The 23,713-nt window shown below is 40.1% G+C and overlaps 1 protein-coding gene across 4 annotated transcripts in view; it reads left to right on the top strand.

Annotated features, from left to right (window-relative positions):
• Positions 1-23,713, top strand: part of anks1b (ankyrin repeat and sterile alpha motif domain containing 1B) — a 274,591-nt gene that overhangs the window by 76,797 nt on the left and 174,081 nt on the right. For all 4 annotated transcript variants that reach the window (XM_063460710.1, XM_063460713.1, XM_063460709.1 and 1 more), the window contains exons 2-4: positions 2,847-2,927; positions 6,751-6,907; positions 23,217-23,369. In XM_063460710.1, coding sequence (XP_063316780.1) covers positions 2,847-2,927; positions 6,751-6,907; positions 23,217-23,369 — 391 coding nt within the window. The remainder of the gene's footprint in view (positions 1-2,846; positions 2,928-6,750; positions 6,908-23,216; positions 23,370-23,713) is intronic.

The raw sequence follows: 23,713 nt of genomic DNA, 5'->3' as shown, positions 1-23,713 counted from the left end.
GGCCACGTTGTTAGGCACACCCTGCTTTAGAGATTTTGAGATTTTGGGCCATAGCGACATGATAGCGTCACACAGTTGCTGCATATTTGTTAACTGCACATCCATGATATAAATCTCCAGTTTCACCACATCCTGAAAGAGCTCTATATATGTAGATTGAGATCTGGTGACCGTGGAGTCCATTTGAGTACGGTGAGCTGATTACCAAGTTTGAGATGAATGAAGTCTTTTGACATGGTGTGTTATTCTTCCGGAAGCATCCATAAGAAGATGGGCACCCTGTACACATAAATGAATGTCAGCAGCAATACTAAGAGGCTCAAACTATGCCAATAATCCATGCTTTCATGCTCTTTATGCCAAATTCTGACCCCATTATTGGCATGTCGCAGCAGAAATCAGATCAGGAAACACTTTTCCAATTGTCTGTTGTCCAGTTTTGGTTATCCTGTGGAAACTGTCGTCTCAAACCAATCTTTCCAGAACAAACAACTAGTCACATTCAAAGACATTTAAATCACCTTTCTTCCTCATTCTGATGCTCAGTTGAACTTCAGCAGGTTGTCTTGCCCACGTCTGTGTGTCTAAATGCTACTGCAACGTGATTGGCTGGTTAGATATTTGTGCTAACAAGCAGTTGAACACGTGTACTTATGTGAATGTAGAAACTGTAGGTATAGAAGCAGCTACACAACAAAACCACTACCTTGACAAAGCTGCTTGGCCTTTTGTTAAGCTGCAATCTGTCACCTTACATTTCCAGCTGTTGTCTTGCTTAAAAAAATCACCCAAATGGTGTGACGACTACTCCAGAGTAGATGAAAGCTTGAATCAAATTTTTTTCTTGTCTCTCCCTCTTAGAAATATATCAAGTGTATTTATTAGGTTTTAAACGCAGCGCAAATTTATCTGATTTATCTCATACTTTTTTCTTTTTTTTTTGAGTCAAATCTATCTACATTTATTTCAGAACGGATTCAAAACTGGACTTAAATACACTCTGTGTTTTTATCTCTACATGAATTGAATTTAGGTTTTCCTCCTCTCTCCTGATTCGCTGTCAGTCGGCTCTTTTTAACGACCCATCCTGCTGGCTGGATAGGTCAGTGCTGGAAGGGGTCAGCAGAGCAGCATGATCGATATGGCCTCAAACAGTCACAGTGTGCACTGATCAGCTGAACCATTAGAAACAAGCCTTGCTGTATCTCTTTTTTCTCTCTGATCTTCTGCCTCACGATCTCTTTGTTATATACTACTTGTCCGTGTGTGTGTGTGTGTGTGTGTTTGTATTTTTGTGTGTGTGGACCGTATTAAGAGCAAATAGATTATCATTCATTTCAGCACTGAATTCAGAGGAAATAAGACTGCCTAGTCGTGCACTTTGTTCGGTTAGTGTGTGTATGTGTGCATGTGCAGCCAGCCCTTAATAGCACGTTTAATTCACGTTTAGTTGTGTCTCTGTGTGTGCAGCCGTTGCGTAATGCCCCTGACCTTGATCATTGTGTTGATGCCTGTCAAACCCAGTGAATGTTCTGCTGTTGCTTCTTTACTCCAGTGTCTCCAAGGAGAAAATTCCTCATGAGATACACAATCTGTCTGTGAAAGTGAAAGTAGAAGTGAAATGTAAAGGCTTTCTTTAAAAAAAAAATAGAAATAAAGAAAGAAATAATATTTATTTTCGATTAGATTTTGCTACAAGAAGGATTCCTTTGGTTCCCTACAGATATGATCAATGAAATAAAAGGAATTAAGAGTTAAAGTGCAGCTTTTATTTTGTACAGCAAATCTTCAAAGGAAGCATTGATTTTTTTTTATTCTTCATTTCAGGATGCACATATGCCAAAATCAATAAGAGGGAGACACGGGGTTATAGGGTGGTGTGACTAGATACATGTTTTTGGCAATTAGATACATAAAACCAGTAAGATTTAGAGCTGTGTGTGTGTGTGTGTGTGTGTTTGTGTGTATAATAAAAAAGGCTCAACAGTCACTTTTAGAAGTTTCTTGATTCAGCTTTTCAGCTAAGATTTGCTGAGGCTCGAATTGAGCTAATTAGTACTTCTCTCACTTGTATGAGTTCATTTGAAAAAGAGAGGTCATATAATTATAGCCCCGGGAAAACCCTGAGCTGTAAGTAGATTTTAGTGTTTGTGTGTCATCTGTATACGGGTGTGTTTCAGTGCGTGTTCAGCCTCTGTGGAACTGGATTTCCTCGTAACTTCTGTCTTTGTGTAATTTTATTTGCATGCTCAGCCGTTTCTTGAGTACAAGAATTGACCTCATTCGCTCCCATTATTTGCCAGTGTGATGAAGCAGAACTTAAGATCTCCTGACTGTTGCCTCCAAATGAGAAATTACACTCCTCACCCTGGGACCCTTACATAATAAAGCTAGATTATTTTGTGTGAAGAAAAGCGCAATATGAAAACAAACTAATAAACACACTGTTACACAAAGAAAGTGCTCTGTAAAACAACACCTGTAAGACTTCATACGTAATTTACTTGGGGAAAAAGTGTCACTAAACATTTTAAAATGAGCAATCTCTGTTCTGAAGGGCATTTTTCTCAAGAAAACACCACAAGCCACTTTTCACCTGTCCTTGCTTTCCATGCTTGACACATTTGAGGAATGTGAATCCTAATTGGTCGTGACTGGGTTGTCATTTCCTGCTTCTAAAGTAAAAGAGACTGTCGCAGCTGGTAGCACACTTACACCAGCTGATGAAATAAAGGTGGTAAATCTGTACAACTAAAAGCAGTCATAAACGTGTGTGTGTGTGTGTGTGCGTGCGTGTGTGTGTGCGTGCGCGCGTTGATTAATTGTGGCATTTCTCTGTTCCACAGCATGTGGAAGGGGCTGAACGTGAACTGCACAGACAGCTCAGGATACACACCCTTACACCATGCATCACTCAATGGACACAGGTAAGCCTGCTAATGAGTGTTTCTGTCACTCTATTTCTGCTGGATAGAAATTAGTTATAAATGCAAGTGCTACTCAGTGCACTGGAAACAAATTGTTCTGTTCTTTGTACGCTGTAGAGCTGAAGCTAAATATTATTTTCCATTATCAGCAAATCTCTAATTATTGGGATTTTTATGTGTTTGCATGCAAATAAATGGGGGACACAGAGATATCTTTGGATTGGTTTCTTTAGAAAAGTCTGACAGTTTCTTCTACAGATTGCACTGTGTGATTTTTCTATTATTTAAAAAAAAGTGTAATTCTGTGCAAATAAATAAATATATAAATAAATTACCATAACCAAAGGAAAATAATCTAAAAGAAGTCACAATGTCATAAATTTTATTTAATTGTTTTCACATTTCTGCTGTGACATGATGAGAGGCCATGGTACTCTGCTGTCAGTGTAAACTGATTTTGAACGGGCCTTTTTCTAAGTTCCTGGATAAACCTGCAGGGAGGAGTCTTAACTGTGAACACATCCTATTAACTTGATAAGGTAGTTACACATCCAGGGCCCTGTTCCAGTAAACAACTTCAGTGAAAACTGAAGCAGCTAAACTAGCTGTGTTCCCGTCCCGCTGCTCCTGAACCAGATGTCTGACACAAAGTTTCATTTCTTCATTCATACAGTCAATATCAAAGCACATAATGAAAAATGTTGATCGGCTGAGTTAAAAGTTGGTACAAACACTGTACAATACACTGTATGGACAAAGGTACCGTAAACCCATGCCTTGAAGCTCCCAGCACACATTTCATGTGCTGATATTAATGCCACTTCATGACTGAGCTGCTGTGGTTCCAGTTTGCGATAATACCACTTACAGTTACACCTACAGAATACCTATGAGGGAAATTTATTGCAACAATGCCATCCCATTGCAGCACCACACTAGAATTCGTTGTGCTCTTTAGAATGACACTGCTGCAGTCCGACAAGCATTTAATTGTGTACAAAGATCGAACATAAAGAAGGGATACGGGAGCCTCTGCAAACACTAACAAAAGTGGAAGAAGACCATGAACAAACCACACAATGAGCCGTCAGATTGAGGCTTCCCCCCTAAAGTCATATGAGCAAATCTAATGTAATCTAATGTGGTGATGTAGGCGAGGGAGAGGGAAAGGTACCACTGCTTGCTCCTCCTGCCCTGGCTTTACATGCATGCGGTGAGCCAATCATCACCAGGTGTAATTCAGAGAAGAGAGCAGGGTGAAGCACTTCTAACATACATGAATTTAAAAATTAACAGGTGGTCCAATAGTTTTGTCCATATGTTTGATATTGAATTTGACATTGATTTAATCATAAATAATGAAATCTGTAGCCTACCAAACACAAAACACTAACTCTCGTGACATTAGGACAGCTGTCAGGTTGCCAGTCATTTTCTCTGCACTGAAACATTTGCTATATATATTTGCTATTGTTTAAATAAAGCTGATTCACACATTGACACTGATCTGTGATCCTGTATCATGCTGTGATTGGTGGCACTGATTGAACATTCCTGTTGTAGTTTGCATCATGACTTAAGGACTGTTTGGACTAGACTAAATGTATTTTGAAACCATGTTTGCCTGCTACAGATAGCTTTAATGTGTTCAGAAATATTTATACGTCTTGAAATATAAGCACTGAATGCTGTCACGCAACATTTCTGGCTGTAAAACACGTCTGAAGATATTATCGACTGCTTTGTTCACGGGATTTCACATAGAGATTTGATGCTTAATAACTTTTATTATAGAGGCTTTAAATCAAAGTTAGAAGTTAGTGAAAATGAAAAATGAAAATGAAAGACCTTACCGAAAACAATCTTACATTTTTGGGCAGTAAAATAATTGCCTACAGTCGGAAATTCAAAATTCCTACATTATTTCCGTCCAAACTGTACAATATGTGAATGATTTGAGTGTCTACAGCTGCACAGAACTACAGTGCAGCTCCCTTTCTTCACCTGGTCCTGCTGAGAAATCCGTTACACACTTTGGATTAGCTGCGAGCCTGACTGCTATCCCGGTTTGGCGGAACTGAAGGATTAGCACCGTGTTTTGGGGCCAATTATGTGGATTTCCTCCTTCAGATCAACGGGGAAAGGAGGAGTGAAGTGAGGGAAAGAAAAATGCACCCTCACAGTGAAAATTAGGCCGCCAACAAAAAGCTTCAGAGGAGTGATTTAGCATTTAGGTGGGAGAGTGAAAAGAGAGAAGGAAGAGGACTTGGCAACAGGCAGAGCTGTTTTCAGAGAGTTGTCCTTCAGGCTGGGTTTGAATTGAATTTTTAAAGATCACAACTTTAACTCACTGCATTTTTTTTTTTGATGACATCAAAGGTGCTTTGGTGATAAATACATATTTTTCATCCTTACGCCATCCTTGTTTTAACTGTTCCTTAAACTGAAATGAAATTATAAGAATAATAATAAATAAACTACAGAAATAAGTAAGTAAGTAGTTCATTAAGCAGCACAGAGCTGCTTCATTGTGCTCTCCTGAGAGAGGTTTTGCCCTCCTGTCTCCTCTGTTGCTCCCTCCTGACATTTTCAATGCAAATCAAGCACTTCGCCTTGCCTCTTCAGCTGGAGTCTCCCTAATATAAAACACTATCACTGACATTACTACTCAGCAGCAGCTAAATGGATTTTTTTTTTTTTTTAGCCCATGCAACTCTGTGATTTGCTGCTTTATGAATTTGTGTACTGCTTTATTTATCAGGAGCAGCAAAGCAGCAATGCTGCTCTCTGCAGCTGTACTTTTTCCAGTGCCTCCTGCAGCGAGCTTCCTGTAAATCCCTCAGAACCAAGGCTTTGTTTAACTAGGGTTTAGTAGGAAGTGCAAGTTTATTATCACATAAGGTGGATAAAAACCTGCATAAAAGGTGATCTACTGCAGAAAGAAACACAATAAATACCACGATGGTGGAACAGCGAAATTAAGATTGTGTAGCTACAATATGAGAAAAGTTCATTACGATACAGCCATGTTTATTGAGCATGTTTTTAATTGTAGTGTCAAAGTGACCCACGATTTGTAGGCATAGCTTTATTTCATTTCTTGCACATTCAGTTTTTATGTGGAGAATTTGCATTTAAAAAAAAAAAAGAAAAAAAAGAAGCACCTCATATGTACTGCTGTCCTTGAGTTTGCTCCCCCGAAAACAAACAGCTTTGCTGCTGAGTCAATTTAGGTAAAATATTACTTAAAGAAGATAAAGGATGACTTTTTTAGACCGAAGCAAATATTGCAAAGATGAAAATGGCAAAAAAGAGAGAAAAAATTATTCTTAAATGAAAGAAAGGCATTTATCTGTAGAGCTTGAAAGTTTTAGTATAGCTGAGCATTTGAAGGTGAACATGCAGCATTTATGTTTCCATCTACACAGCCTGAAGATTATTATAATAAAATCTTTTATTTAGCCAGTTGTTACCAAGGTCTTAGTGAGTTATACAAGTACTTATTGTTTTATATATAGTCAGTAAAAACTTCACTCTCGGAAAGTAGCATGTTTTGCTAGATGGTGTCTGTGCACTGCTAAAGGATTCGAGTACTTCTTCCACCACTAAAAATGATTAATTGGCCAATATGATGAAGAGATTCATTGCAAATTGTGTTCCAAAGTGAAAAGTGCTAAAAAAGAATCGTTGCTGTCAAATAAAGTTGACTGCTTACCATCATGTGGATTTTGTAGCACCTGGCTGCCTTAACTTCCTAACTGTCTGTTCTTCCACTTGTTCCTCTGTTAATGTATTGATATCCGTGTACCTGCTTCTCTCTCAGGGAGGTGGTGCTGAAACTGCTCCAGTTTGAGGCATCCACAAATGTGTCTGACAGCAAAGGTTGCTTCCCGCTGCACCTGGCTGCCTGGAGGGGAGATGTAGACATCGTCCGTATCCTCATCCACCACGGCCCATCCCACTGCCGTGTCAACCAACAGGTAAACGCGCAATAATCCCTTCATCATCCTCTTAAGAAACTTCACTTTCAGTGTCACGTTAAAGTCTAGCTTTTGTTTGAGCTCCGTTATGTCTCTCCTTGGTCCAACAAAAGGCTACAGGCTCAATCAACTGCAGGCCTAGAGGTCGTGCTAAATAAAAAAAAGTGATTTCTCAGTTGTCCTTTAATCAGGCAGCAGGCTTTAGCTTGTGGTTCTTTGTCTTCAAAATAAAAGTACATGTGGTTCTGTGATGCTGTTTCATGTTCCTGTAATGAATGTTGATTGACTGGACTCAACAGAGCAAACATAAAATCTATTGATTGTGCTACTACAGGTCAGAATAGCTACTTTGCCATTTTTTGTATTGCTTTGTATTGCAGAATCTTTTAGCAGTCCATTCCTTACTTTTTAAAATGGGTTTTATTTGTAAAGAGAGGCAGGCTGAGATGGTTTGGGCATGTGCAGAGGATGGATACTGGATATTCTGGGAAATGGATGTTGAATATGAAGGAGCCTAGAGGAGGATAGAAGGAAGCCCACAAAGAAGCCTCGTCAAGGGGGCTTCTTTGTGGGCTTCTGTGGATGTCGTGAAGGAGAAGATGCAGAGGGTTGGTGTGACAGAGGAGGGTTAAGGTGAAATGGAGGCAGATAATCTGCTGTGGTGACCCACAGAGAATTCAGAACAAGAGAACTTGGCCGGCATATCCACCAGCTACACTGGAAGACTTGGATTATTTGGCTTTTTCATCAGAGGCCAAGTCAGTCTAGAATAAGTTGGACTAGTTCCCCAGACTGACAATCTGTAGTCAGATATGGAAAATGGACTCTTGTGTCAAGACCAATAACCTCTGTTTTTTCTTTGCCCATGCACCACCTCTCCGCGTTTCCTGAAGCAAAATACACACAAGTGTTTTTGAAATCGCTGCAGAACTATTATGTTGCTCTTCCTGAACAAGGACGTCCTCTTCCACTAAAATAAAGTCCTTTAGCCGGATTTCTCGGGGCATGTAAACCAGTGCTGCCGCTGGTCGTCTCATTACGGCTTCTGTCCAACAGAGCCGATCCTTTACATTTTCCAGAGATCTCTCTCTGACAGCCTGGTGAGCGTTTCAGCTCCGGGAGCATTCAGCCTGCCTCTGCTGTCATTCCTTATCAGCAAAAATGACCTTCTTCTCCTGCCTCACTCCTATTCTGTCCATCTTCGCTGGCAGCATATTGGTGATGTCACGGCTCGCTGATGCGCTGCATCTGAAGATAAGGAAACAAAACACAGGAAGCTGTTTAATCAGAAGTGTTGGCAAAAATGTAAATACCCGAGATATTTCTTTAAAAAAATCAAATCCTGCACTTGCCGATGGCATAGTAATGGACCTCGCTGGCTATCAGAGCGTTATTTACTCTGCCTAATAAGCACAATTTCCTCTGTCACCATTAGCCAGATTGTTTCCCCGTGAGAGTTGTTAGAACCTAATTGTTTGCTGTGATAAATGATGTCCTTTCCCCGTGAAATGAAGAGGTTCGTCAGCAAGTGAACACGGGTAATTTTCTCTTTTACCTTGTCAATGAGTTGCTGTGCGGGCAGCGTGGACACACACTGCGTGGAAGCTGCTGATGGAGAGAGTACTGTGGACAGGTGCTGACTTCTTGGCATTGTTTGACTGTGCTCTTGTACCTCTTATTAAGTACATACACAGTGAAAAACATTCCACTTATCTATGCGTTCATGTTTTCAAGCACATTTATTTAATGGTTTCTTAAATTTCCTGGAATTTCGTCAGCAAACCCCCAAAGCAGCAGCGGCTTCTCTTTCTTTGCTTTTTATATGTGGGAGGCCAGAGTGGGTTTCTATGAGAAGTAATCCAGTCTAGCAAGACAAAGTTAACAGAAGAGAGATTATGTTTATTGTGTCCGTATTTGGTGCATAGTGCAAATAAAAACCCAAAGATTATGAATTTTATATGCTGCAAGCACAGCTCTGGCTCCACTGCAGCTGAAGAATCAGTTGACGACAAAATATTATTGAACTCTCAAGCAAAATAGTTCTGAGCACGCAGTGATGTGTAGACTATTGAGTTTAATTGAAAATGACTTTAATATAAATGAGTATTATAATATGTGGCATGTTTGGAAGAGTTGTTCTTGATACTGAGCCGATAACCTGTGCAAATAATCTCCCCCCCCCTTTTTTTTCTGGCCCTAAAACCCAGACATAAGAAATCAGTTGACACTGTATCTACAGATGTGTTCTCCGGAGGAGGGATTCCCAAATGATGTGCTGTGAGGCATGCGATTTTTGGGACGACCATGCATTATGTTTTCTAACACAGCTGCACAGAAAATGAAAAATGAATTCTGTATAAGTGGTTTTTGTACTCATTTGCCCTAAAAGAAAATCCTTCATAAACCAGTGTTGCTTTTGTACAAATGTTTTAAGGATTAAATTATTACTTGGAGCCAAATAGTGTTTGAATAGTGAGACTTTCTTCCCTTTTTTGCAATACTAACACGGTGCCAAAACAGCTAAGGATGCACTCGGTAAGCAAACATCCCTCCTGATAAAAAGCGCGTGTCCTTCAAAGGAGCACTGGACCTGAACTGGAGGTGGAAAATCTGTCTGCTGTGTTGTGAAACTGTCTGGTGGTTGAACTATAAGCGAGTGAGTGGGGATACTCTTGCAAAAAAAAAGAAAGAAAAGTTGTGGCTATCATGCCAGGTCCAGTTTCTGCTAATGTGCCTTTCTCTGACAATGCAATTAGAAGAAGCATGTCAGATAATGTGGGCGATATTTTGCACAGGTGTGAGTAAAGGTGTGTCTTGACATTTTTGCTTGTCCTTAACTAAACTGAGACTTGCTTGTGTCTATAAATAAAGTTGCTCATTACCGTTATCTCCTGCTACCTTTTCCACACTCCTGTCATCATTTGCGACTTTATGTAAGAAAATGAGCACACAAGTTGAGTTTGTAGTTCAGTTAAATCTGCTGCACTGCACTGTAAATATGCTGTGTCGGTGTGATTGCATTTTTTTCCTAATGAAATTCTGATATTTGTCAAACAAATTAAAATTGCACGAGTAGTCATGAATATTCTACTATTGAATATTGTGAAATATACATTTTTGAAGTAAGACTGTAACAAATATTCGTTCAGTATACTAGGCAACAAGAAGGTTCTGGGTTTGAATCCAGCGGTCTCTCTCTGTGTGGAGTTCACATGTTCTTGCTGTGCCTGTGGAGGTTCTCTCTGGGAATCCCGGGTTCTCCGCAGGCCAGAAGCATGAATGTTGGGTTAACTGGCAATTAAAAATCAGCAATAGTTGTGGATGCGTGTGTGAGTGGATGTGTGTCCCTCTGTGTTAGCCCTGTGATAGACTGGCGACCAGTGGCCAGTAGGCCTTTCACCCCATGGTAGCTGGGATCCTGTGACCCTGAATTTGATAACAGAAAGAAAATGGACAAATGTTTCTTGGTGTATATTGATAAATATTTAGGGACAGAAAATGCGAATGTGTTTTATAATCGTACAGAATATTTCCAGTTTTTCTTTAAAAAAAAAAACCCGTAACATTTTACCTGAGAGGTAGCAAGCTGTCATACACTCCTAATTTGGGAGCGCTCTCATTTCACTAGCTGGGCCCACATCCTCATTTTAGGTTTGACAGCGTTTTAGTAGGTAAAAGTGAATGCTTTGACATGAATTGAGCTGCGGTTTGGGGAAGGCCTCGAAGGGGACTGGCGATGGCTCCCGGGCCTGGCAGATCCCCATGCACTAAATAGAAGTGAAGAAGTTAAAGAATGGAGAACAAGGGGGGAGGGTGGGGCATGTAAACGAGAATGATCAGTTTGCAGAACTGAGGGAACTTATATAGATGACAGCCGGAAGGAGCGTATTTGGAGGCGTGGTCCCGCTCCTGAAATTCCGATACATAATCTCCAATTAATCATCTAATTACACTGATCATCTTTCTCTGTAACACTCATCATATGCTATATCTCACTTTGATGCTTGTCATCAGCTTCCATCCTACTCTGTGTGTAATAAGCTGTTACATTAAAAAAGATAAACACACTACGCTCACACTTTTATGAACACTGTTATGTTAGCCTGCTCTTTAGTGTCCTTAAAGGTGTTAGTTTTCTCCTAAGCACTCAGGTTTGCAAACACTGAAAACTGAAAATGTGGTACTTGGGCGTTTTTATTTGTGTATTTTATATATATTTATATTTTATATGTATGCTGCATGTTTGTACAGTATTCTTGTTGTTATATCACCGCCAGGGTACAGCTGTTTTCAGGTTGCAAGCATAAATCAGTGGGTAAGATTTATTTAGTGTTGGTGTGTTTACGATGCCTAAGCTCCATATTTCCCCGCTGTCTGTCGTGTCTGCAGTAGAGAGCAGGGCTTGCATACATTAGTCAGGGTGATGTAGTGAGTCTCACGCACACTCACACCCATCATCAAGACGTACAGCAGCAAGCGATTGGCTGCACATTACCCCATTCTCAACAATATTACTCTGCCCACACACACACCATTACTCGTGTCAGAGGTTGAGTATTTATGTGTGCGCGTGCTTAGTTTTATAGGCTCGCTCTGGTGGCACAGTATTTGCCTTAATATGATCTTTTTTTTTCTTACAGGAGAAAGGGAAACTCAACATTTGTGCTTGCTTTTGTGCACGAAGTGACAAATGGTGACAGGAGTGTGAAAAAGGTAGCAGGAGAGAACTGCAATGAGTGAGAAAGGTCCTGAGAGTGTAAAGAAAGAGATGGGAGGTTGACAAAAATGGAGCTAGGGGAAGTTTGTAGGTGGGCCAGTTCCACTCTGCAGCCAGCAGAAGATTATTCGAGGTTAGTGGGTGTTATTAGTTGGCGGTAAACCAGTTCCAGCCCACTGTTTATTGTCTAATTGGTCCCAGTAGTTCCCATTCGCAGCTGCTTTTGTTTATTGCGGGAGCGTGTGTGCACGAGAGAGGTGGAAGCCGCCTGGCTGGAGGAGATGATTATACATGCCGTGTTCGTGCGTGTTTATGCGTGTATGTGTGAAACACAGTGAGACAGTGATTGATGGCGAGGGATTGTTTGTTTGCTCAAAGCTTGCACTCGGATTGCAAGGCCAAATGCATGTTTTGACGACTAACACGTGGCTGCTTGTGATCTCTTTCTCCCACTGAGACTGACTCCGATCAGCGGCTGGGTGATTGAATAGAAGACAAGTCAGGAGTTTCATTTCATTTCATTTTGTTTGTTTTTATGATAGAAAACGGAAGAGTAAGGACCAGGTGTTACACCTGGCTTGTTCAGGACATTTTAACGGGGTCAACAATGGCAAAATACATATTGCTAAATCAAAGAATAGATGCAATTAACCGAAAAGTCCAAGGAGAAACTAGTTGCCTGAAAGGCGAGAAGGAGAATGTTGTCAGTGGAAATCTCATATACACCCAGGCAGGTGAAAAGGTGCTCCATGAGGTACAGTACCGTGCAAAAGTCTTGAGCTAGCCGCTATTTGTTTATATTCTTCTTCCAAGCAGACTTTCTTGTAATCTTTTAAGTGATCTCAGGCAATAGTTCTTTCTGAAGGTCATTCAAAGTTTTTCTTTTGACATTCTCATTCATTGTCAGTCTTGGAAGAGACTTGCAAACCTGACGATTATTAAAGGAAGTTTTTTTTTCTTCTTTTGTTTGTTTGTTAACCCCACTTAACACTCACCTATGAATCATTCAAGTATAACAGGCAACCTAACAACTTAGACCAATTTCAAATTGTACTTTGCTACTAGCAGCCTGTCGCAAAAAACATATAATTTATTCCTGCTCTTTTCAGTCAAATCTGCAAAAGAAAGCTAAAGATAACACAGTTTGACAGGCATAAAATCTTACTTATGCACCATCAAAACAAGACAATTTCCAAAGAGCTATAAATGAAAAAATTTGAGCCAGTGGTGTTGGCAAACCTGTCAAAAGTGATGGAATTATGAACACAGAAAAGTACCATCAGATTTTGATCCACCATGAAATACCATCTGGAAAGCATCTAATTGGCAACAGCTTCATTTTTCAGCATGACAATGATCCCAAATACACAAACACTGCAGTAAAAACATACCTGGATAGAAACGCACAATGGACTGGCCTCCCCAGAGCACTGATCTCGACATTTTTGAAGCAGGATGGGATCATCTAGTCAGAGAATGGAACCAAAGGCTGCGAATAACCAGAGGAGAGCTTTTATGTTTTCCAAGAAGTATTCCCAAAGACTGCTAAAAGAAATTACAAGGAAGCTTGTCTTAAAGACTTCAGGCTGTGTTGAAGAACAAAGGTGTTCATAGCAAATATTGACTTTTAAGCTTGTTAGAATTGTTAAAGCTGTGTTTTTGCCTGTATTTCCATGTATGCTTGCACACATTTCAATACATTCCTGCACCTGCTTCCCATTGTCCTAGCAAAATATAAAGACATGAGGAGTTTGTGTAAGACTGGCTGTACTGTAGCAGGGGATTTGGAGCTTTCCATCCTCATGGACACAGAAAATGTTTCCCCTCCTCCATCAAGGAAGCTCTTCCGATTCCTTAAATGCAAATCAGGAAGATGAGAAGTGGGAAGTGTGGGGATTTCTTGATGACCTAAGAGTGAAGCATCAAGTGGGTATCTTACTGTATATGGATGTCTTTAAAAAACATGCCCATGCTGCACCTTCACATGTGAGGAGGTTAATTCTCACGGTGTTCACACTGTGGACGGAAAATCCGCCACATGCAGTGTAAAGCATGATCATCCTGTGTGTGATGAATCTAGTTATCATAACTGGAATGTGTTGGGACCATACACGGAGCAAAAGCAGGTATGTGTTGTGGGAATAACATTAATGCAGGTATAAAAAAAAATGATCCAAGGAATTATGCAAAAACACTGATTTGTACATAAATTACAAGCTTTAACTGCTGATAATTATTTGAACAATTTTAAATATCTAATGAGTGTATTTAAGTTTTATAGGCCTAAAAGAGATTTTCATAATTGCCTATCTATAAAAGATAGGCTGCTGTAAAGCTCTGAAATTGAAAGGTCATTTCAGTGGGTTTTACATGTAGTTCAGCTTTCATTTCATTTTCACTTTTCATTTATTCAACAGGGTTGTGATTAACACTAAACTGTATTTAAAAACCAGATCTAAAGGCTGCAAGCTTCAGCTACTGCAATTTGTAAAATACTGTAAAGAATGATGGCAGTGAACAAAGCCAGTACAGACTCATGGTCTATGAATTGGTGCATCTCTGCATGAACCGGTAAGAAAACAGATACCACCACATTTTTAAAAACAGTAATCAATGTTGCATATTTTTGCAGAAAGTTCTATAATTCTATGATATATTGGACCTTGACAGCCCGGCAGCCCCAGCCTGAAACAAGCATTTTTACAGTAGCTCCTTTCCTTTGCCTGCAAGCCACCTTTCTTCTGATTGACTGCCTATGCCTGTGTCTGTGCTCACAGCTGGAGCTGTGCACCCAGGATGACCATAGGGATATTCCCTCTCTCTTACATCATACAGAACCAAGAGCAGAAAATTTCTATATTACCCTGAAGCCTGAGATTTTGGCTTCAATCTGTTTTGGAAGCTGTAAATATCAAAATAGGATGTGACTGGGTTTAACAAAATTTTATTTTCCTAGCACATTTTCCGAGCACAAAACTCCTCTCCAAACTGTTGCAGTATTGCTGTATTGTTGATGAAACGTGAGGGAAATTTGAACAGGATTTTTGGCTCCAGTTACTGACACTTTTTACTCCAATGTACCTGCACAGATAAAAGCTGGCCTGTAAATTTTGCTGGGTGTGTATCCTGACAGTGTGAGGGGTAGTGGTGTCCTGCAGATTTGCCCACTGATGGACAACAGATGTGGTTTGTGTGCGTGGGAACCAGCACAGAACCGTCTTGGCTACTTTCTCTGTGTGGGACCTTTGGACTCATCAGTTTAAGGGTTATCGTGTGCGTACACTATGTACTGTATGCGTGTGGGTGACTGAGTATGTCAAGTATGTGTCGCTGTAGGAATGTTTTCTTCTTCAACAACAGGAGGATGTAGGGTTATTCTATCCCGTCTCCTCTCCATTTTCCCCCCCTCATCGTTCTTCTTTTCCTGCTCTCTTTGTCCTCCCAGAGGAGAAACTGAGCGAGATCACAAGAGAGGCAGGCCTCTCACCAGCAAGAACTTCTGAAGGCTTAAAGACTGTGTGAACTGAGGCAAATGTTACAGGTCACGAGGCCATTTTCCTTCTGTGTGTTTCCATGAGAGTGCTTCTGTGTTTGTGTCTATTCGGTCTTGGTAACTCGATGTCCGGTCATGCACACATGCTGCTTCCACACAAGAAAATGAAACCATATGTGTCTTGATGATCAACTTGAGAACACATGCTACTACTGCTGCGACAAACCGCCCTGGGAAAGTCCTCGGCCACTGAGATGCCCACTGCTGCCAAGACACACACTGAGCCACAGGTCGCTTTCTCATGAGTAATCTCTTAAAAAAACGATATGTTACTGTATATCATATGTTTTTAAAAGCCTGACTCCCTGCCCGCAGTGGGATTCCTAATTAAAGTTCAGCAAAAGTAAACTGATTCATCTCTCCGTGAATCAAAACAAGCTCTAGCCTTGAGCGATTAAAGCAAGCCCAGAGCAGATTGTGTGTGAGGGTGTTAATTGAGGTGTTATAAAAAAACATTGCAAAACAGATTTCTAGGATTTCTTTGAGGTCGTCAATTAAGACGTTTAGCTGGGGAACGCTTCAGGGAGGTCAGAGTTTACAATGGCAACCGCAGACCGGCCACCCTGGAGCAGAAGGGCGTTTGGTGTCTAGCTCAAGGACGCTTTAGTTTTAAGGAGATAATTTGGAGATGCCCATGTGTAAGCATTAGAGATCAAGCATACTGCCCCTGGTGTTGAGGAGTCCACTTTGATAATGCCATACATCATGTTTTTGGGGGGGGTTTGAGTTTCAAATATATTAAATGAAGTGTATTTTAATTGCAACTTTGACTGTGGGAAAGTTTGTCTTTTACTCCATCAGTCAAGATGCTCTCAGCTTCTCAGATGTGAGGAGTTGCTGCAGCTCACATCATGACAGTTGCCTTTCATTGCTGATTAAATATCTTTGGGCTTTTACTTCTTTATTGCAGCGTGGGCTCTCAGAAATCGTGATGTGCATTTTTCAGTATTTTAATGGAAAACCACAAGTCAGTTTTTCCCCAAGTAATATTAAGAGAGTAATTAATAATGGTTGTAAAACAGTGTGTTGCAAGAAACACTCCTGGCACCATTTACCTCAAAATGTGTTCAGTTGAGTGCTATTTTGGAATTAAATCACAGTGTCTGCAGCTGATGCTGCTGTGAATCCTGTGGAAAACCCCACAGGATTGTGCGAACAAGTGTGTTTCTTGGCAAAGTGTCTGTGATCAGTCAGTCGGCTGCGAAATGTGGATACTGCAGTCTATTCTGTCTCGCTTCTCATCTTTGTTGTTTCTGATCTGGTCTCATCTTCTCTGCTATATTTTGCAATCACTCCACTTGTCCTCACGTGTGTTATTAAGTTATTATGTTCACAGTTATTATGGCTCATTTTTTAGAAATTAGTTTCTATACCCAGTTTGACCTATTTAGTGCACAAAAAGGAGTTAAAGAAACAGAAACCACCTATTATCTCTCTCTTATTGTCCTTCAGTCTACCTCTCAGCTCCTACAATATGTTCTTCTATCTGGATAACAGATTTTATCCACATTTCTCTTTAAAAAGAATTGTTACAGCTGTTGAGTAGGGGTGCAATATATCACTGGAACAATATATTGTTGTTTTATTTTGTGATCCAGTTATTAATTTGCTCTGTAAACAGATTCCCTCAGCAATTTGACTCATCTGATTTCAATGTTCATAGGCTTGTTCAAAAGGAGACATTTGTGGACTAAATGCTGGCCAAGGAAGTGTCTGGATATGCTTATGATCTGGAAAGGCCTGTGCAATTGTCCTGTTGAAACAGCCGGGTATAGGTTTTAACACCTCATCACTGTACCTCTGTACGATCAGATTTTCACCAAGAACAATCAGATCAGAGACGGTGCTCTCATTAACTAGCAAGGCTGCTCCTCTAGCTTGGACATGCCTGCCAGCATCCAGCATCCTAATATCCCGACCTCAGTCAGCTTCAGTCAGTCATGGCGCTGAGTGTAGCTTTTTCTGGGGGGAACCATTGGTTTTGAATTGGTGTTCAGTACACAAATTGTCATCACTGACTAAAACCAATCACCCAGAACTGAAAAGAGCTCACACAGAGATTTTAATAATGCACCGAGAACTGCAAAGATTGGAAATGTATTTCACTTTAACTTAAAAATTGCAGTTCTTTCTCTTTATTTGTTTCCCTACACCACCACATTTCGAATATATTGCTACTAGACACCAAATCTTTCTAGAAAACTCAAATTGAAGTTCTTAGACAATGTAATTTTTTTTGGAACGAACTTGCATGAAAATACTTTTTCCCCATTTTAAAGCTTTATTATCGTTTTGACCATTCAACTGATTTGTGTAGTTTCATGGTAAATGCACACATCATGTAATGGAACCAGTGTTGGAAATTTTAACCTCCTATCTCTGAAAAATGTTCTCTGGCCACTCTCTCTCAGGCCATACTATCACACTTTCAAGCAAATTCAAACTCTCAGAATTTTACGCTGAACTTCAGCTACACTTTTGAAACGCCATATTCCTGAAGTCATTGTAGCAAATATTTGGCCTGAAACATTGAATGACATAGCTTAAGTAGTTCTCTTTTTATGTAGCTGTTTGAAAATGGCTCCACAGAAAACACTGCAGAGTAAAGCCTTGAAAATGTTCCTGAATTCAACACAGAAATATTTTTTTATGAGCAACTAATAACAACAGAGATCTGAAATTTTAAGGTTTTCCTATCAAGAAGTGTATCGTCCGAGATGGTCAGGCTGGAAGCATTTGGTTGGAAGACATTGAATGACCCATCAGCCCTAAAATCACATCTTAACCTTCAAAAATATCTTTTTTCTTTTTCTTTTTCGTTGGTTTCCTGTAACAAATGACTTAAACCGCTCGCTCGTTTTTTAAGTTATTGATTTGAACAGCTTGTAAATACAATCTAAAAGCTGTTTTTTCTTTTTCTTTTTTTTCCTCAAAACACAAACATGAGACCCTCCATTTGGTGCGTTTAGGTGACATCTGTAAATTTAAGCTTCAAAAGACATGAGCTACACTCTCCCTGAACAGGCAATGCACAAGTTCTAATAACAGAAGATAAGAGGGAGTAGCAGAGACATTCACCTTGTATGCCTCGTCTTTTTTCATTCTTCATTTACCCCGCTCTCCCCGGGCGGCGCACTGAGCTGCTTGGATTATGCGATGCTGTAACATAGACGGAGCTCATCCTGCATATCAGTCCATCAGCATTAACGCAGTGCATGTTCAAACAAATACCTCTGCTCTTCCTCTGCTGTGGTTTCATTTCAGCCCTGGCCTGTCTGATAAGGCTTGCTTATTTGCATGGATGTAGCTGTTTGGTCCCAGGGAGATGAACTGCGAGAGCACTGATAGAGTGCACCATGGGAAGTGTGTGCGTGTATGTGTGTAGGTATCACTCTGTGAGCAAAAGCTGATTCTTTGTGTCCTTCACTTAAAGAATGCAGAAGATGCGGCACATATAATCAATATATATGAGAATAAATCCTTCTTTAAAGAGTAATAAAACCTTACAGCTGTCATGATAGAGTGAGCTTTATCAAACCAGTGCTTCATTACTGTGTGAGCATTAAAATCAGCTGCATATGCTGCTGAAAGAAAGGCTGTGACACCCATTTGTATGGGCATGTCAATAATGTGCTGCCATGCCTGTTGATGCGGCATTAGTAGACGGCTGTTGCTCAGAGCCCAATCAGCAACAATGCACTTGAGTGCTAGATGGTATCGGAAAGCTGTCAGAGCAGCGTAATAGGAATATATGGCCACTCCGAGAACACAGAGGCAGGATCTTTTTTTCTCCACCTCCTGCTCTCTCGCCACCTCTCAGGCTCTATTGCTCTTGTCTTGTCACTCTGTGTCTCTGCTCATGTTTTAGTCACTCTTCTTTCTGTCAGGAAATTGCATTTTTCCTATCTTAAGCAGCGTGCGTGAGGCACGGCGGTTTGGACTGACAAAGCTTTATTGTCCATTTAAGGCTGCAGAGACGGAATAGGCCACAGGCAGCAGCAGCAACGTCTGCAATCTTTATCCCAGTGGTTATCACATCCATGTCATCAGTGTGTGATGCTGCTTCTTCATTACTTTCTGATGCTTGTTTTGTGTTGAATATGAAGATATCATCCTTATCACTGTTGCTAAAACCATAACTTGCAACCCTCTTTGTTTTTCTTGAAAATAAACAAATGTATGCTAACCAGACACTTTATTAGGTCCACTTGGATAGTACTGGTTTGGAACCCCATTTACCTTCAGAATGGCCTTAATTCTTAATGGTACAGATTCAGCAAAGTGCTTTTTTTGGGTAGATGGGTACACTATGGTTGGACGTGGTCAACAGCAATATTTAAGTAAGCGGGCCCAATATACTTTGTTTTTCAGACCAGTCTATATAAACTCTAGAGAAGGCTGTCATGGCTAAATACATTGAGTTACTCCTGTGTGATTGGCTGATTAGATATTTGTGTCAATGAGCACTAACAAAGGGCTGGTGAGTATAAAGTTTACACAATCCACCTTTTAAATTCTAACACATGGTGCTTCTTTCTGCACTCGCCATTTGCAGAAGTTGATATTCCAGTATTGGACACTGAGATGTTCCAATAATAAAGTATTCTATGAAGGAGAGTGCCACCACTCTCTCACTTTTACCGTTTACAAAGTCATGTTGTGTTTGATCTTTAATGAAAGAATGGCTCGGTCTCCAGACGTTGCTTTGTAATTGGACACTTAATAATATCGGGACCAAATGATTGTGCTGCATTTTTGGTTATTTGGGACTTGGTAGAAGTTTATGAAGTCAGGATATGCAGTTGATTAGATAAGCTGAAACTCAAATTATCCATCAGGGAGACACTCCAAGTTGAATATTCACACAGTAACCAAGCAAATGGAGTTTATTAAATACAACTCAGGCACCAATTATACCAGTAAATTGTAATGAATGTGAATTACAGAGCGCCTGAGTGTGTGATTATTGTTCTTACAGTACAGTGGATCTGCAATCAGACTTGCTCTGGAAGGTTCCACTCGGCCATGAATGGAGGGGTGTGAAGTCCACAGGGGAAAATGCATGGATCTGATTGGCTGAGGAGAAGGGAAAGCTCTAAATCACATAGCGGTGTTCTTTTGCTGCTACAGCGTGTGCGTGTGTGTCTTCACAGGGTTTTCTTACCCTCTGTTATTCGCAGATACAGTATCTCTTCATCTCGCTCTCATACACTTCTCAGAGGCATAAATGAAAGTATAGAAAGCCATGAGAGGGAGGCGAGAGCGGGGGTGACTCTGGCTCTTGGGAGCAAGTGAGTTAGAAAAAGGCACGAGATGAGATCTGAGCAGTGGAGTGTGGCCGTTGTGTTTTGGACTTTCATCATGGAAATATTAAAGGTGAATTGGATAATGAAAACATTTAATGAAATAACGTAAGAAGACAGGGAAATATCAATTACAAAAACGATTCACACAACAGTTATTATTATTTCATGTTTGGAGTGTGTTGTTTTCAACTGGTGATAAAAAGCTGGTTTTTAAAGAACATCTTGATAATCACGCTTGATTGCCTTTTCATGTTACAACATTCTTTCACGTTTTGTTTGCCTTTCTCTGTCCAATCAGCAGCCAGTGACATTTCTGTCTCATTGATTTGATTTTCCGTTAAAACGGAAGTTCGAGTCATTATTTCTAAGGGCTTCGAGCTAAATGTGTTTGCAGTTATTTAAGAAGTAAAGTTCACTTGCTTTTTATTAATTGTGCTTACTGCAGTAAAGCATGTTGGAGCTACACTCTATGTTTGATATTATAAACAGAAACCTAAATGCAGATCACTTTGCATGCACAGTTCATATATCTGAAATATATGGGAGCCAGATTAGTCATTGTTAAGTAAATGAGTCCTATTTTTACCCAGGGATCCCTAAGGGACTCCCAACTACCAAGGGTTCAGGGTCTGACAGGGGCCCCTAGCCAGCAAGGAAACGGCCGCATTCTCCTAGAACAGAACACATGAGAAACTCCCGTGATCCCATGGTTGAAGTGTTGAAAAGGACACTGTCTGGTGTAAATGAACCTGCATCCCTATGTGTCTGGAGGACTTACAGCTGGCCTCATTTTTTTCCACCTTTCCAAATGGATCATAAATCAAAATGATTTCTTTCATAGTTCCTAGATAGAAGCTCTTGAAATTTTGAATATACGCCTGTTTGCATGTGAGGACTCACCTGTAGTGATGAACTTTACATATGTTTAATTGCTTTTCTATTTTTTTCTCTCTATCCTTCATACCCAAGCGTGAGCTCAAAGTAACACAATAGCCAGACTTAATCAGGTATCTGAATAATGTGTAAACAGGCAACAGGACATACTGATGATACTAATGTTTTACAGTATAGTAATGTCACAATATATATATATATTTTATCACATTTTAATTCAGTTACATTCAAAAGTGTCAAGATAAGCAAAAGTAGACAAAACATATATACATTTGTATGCTGTACTGAGATAAAAGCAAATTATTATTTTGTGTGTGTGTGTGTGATTTGCTGATACTATTTTTCCTGATTCTGATTTCGCAGCATATGCGAATAGAAATAAACTTTTTTTCAATGCAAACCATTGTTTTCATAACAGAGATGATTAAAATTGACAATTTCCCACAAACTGCAGTAAGTTACAGGATCTTCTCTGACTTAAACTGTAAACAGTGATCTGCTACTGGAAAGGGGTACAAATGTTGAACTAACAGTAAGTTGCTGTTCACCCACCTTTACCTCACATATTTAATCTTGTCAAACAAAAGCAGGTGCAGTAGACTTATATACCAAAACAAAATGTCAGCTACTGTCAGATACATTTTCCAGTGCAATAATAAATTTACCAGAAAAAGAGACATTGATGCTTTTTATATATTATTTCTCGTAACTGCTCATCCCGAGGCTGCTGGCTTGTGGCGGGCCCTTGCCAGTCATCAGCCCGGGTTGAGAACACTGGAAGTCGGCTTATTTTGTTCCCTACCCAGTCAATCAGTGCAATTCAAGACTGGAATTCCAAACATTGCCTTTTTCTCCCTTAACAGGAATGTTCAGGAATCCAGAACAAACAAACAAAAAGCTTGCACAGTGTTATCTAAGAACCCCCCCCCCCCAGCAAAACTGAGCACGCCGTCTGACAAACAAATGTGCTAATGAATGTATCCTAATGGCGCACATGAACTGTGGCCCCATTTTAGTTATTTCATATCCAAATCAAATCCAGATGCTTTTTAAAACACTTACCTACATATTTGCATCTACTTTAATCAGGTCACATTTGATGGCCAAAATACATGATGAGGCAAAGTGTAATTAACTGACAGTTTTGAGGGAACATTTTGAGAAATTATTTTACAGAAGTAAATATTTTGAGGTGAGAAATGTGATGCATTAAGGATTTTTAAAATGTGTATTAACAGTGGAGCTTGATTAATTGGCAGTGAGGTGATATAAAGCTAAAAACATCCAAGTACATAACAGCGTATAATGAAGTATTAAATTATTTAATGGCACGGTGGGTTACCGTTGCTTCTGTTACACAGACAGGACACCATAGATTTCTCCTAGCAGGTCTCTCAATCCTGATAGCCTTCTGGAATTTGTACATGCAGAATGATATAGTACTTGAGATATGTGTTTCATATGTGTAGCAGAAATCTCTGCAGTGAAATGTAGCTTCCCCATATCACTGGGCCAATAAATAAAGCTAACTGCTCCTTCCTCCTCCTTCCTCTCTTCCCTTATATCTCAATCGTTTCACCCACATGTGCCCTACTTATAAATCACCACCTTCTTATATCTTATATTGCAATCAAACTTACATTCCATTTTCCTAACCTTATCTCACTCAAAATTTCATCACCTTTCTTATCACTTCCCTAGATCTCGCCATGTTTCTATGGCTCACTTCACTTCGTGTCTCTGACTCTTTATTATTCCAATAATTCCTAAGTTCACTACCCCCCACCTTCCATCAAGTTCACTCTTTTCAATATCCATTTTTTTCCTATTCTTCCACAGAACCATGAGAAGGAAACTGCACTCCACTGTGCAGCCCAGTATGGACACTCTGAGGTGGTTTCAGTACTGCTGCAGGAGCTGACTGACCCCACCATGAGAAACAGCCGACAGGAGACTCCTCTAGACTTGGCAGCACTGTACGGCCGACTGCAGGTCTGTGAGAATATCTGATCAATGAAAACATCATTACTTGACGCTAAGAAAAACAAGAAGGGAAGCACTGCTTTGAATCTTTTAGTTTTAGTTTGAGCCAATAAGTCAACTCAGTGCATTTAGCCACGTAGCAAGACGACCTGCTAAAGTTCAAACTGAGCATCAGAAGTGATGTTGTTGGTGCCTGATGGGCTGGCCTGAGTATTTCAGAAACTGATGATCTGCTGGGATTTTCCAACACAACCCCCTCCAGAGTAGAAAAGGAGAAAATATCTAGTGAGCAGCAGTTCTGGGTTAAAATGTCTTGTTGATGTCAGAGGTAAGGAATGTTTCACGTGTGTATA

Source organism: Pelmatolapia mariae, linkage group LG17 (genome assembly GCF_036321145.2).
Source record: "Pelmatolapia mariae isolate MD_Pm_ZW linkage group LG17, Pm_UMD_F_2, whole genome shotgun sequence".
Lineage (NCBI taxonomy): Eukaryota > Metazoa > Chordata > Actinopteri > Cichliformes > Cichlidae > Pelmatolapia > Pelmatolapia mariae.
This window is presented reverse-complemented; position numbering and strand designations above follow the sequence as displayed.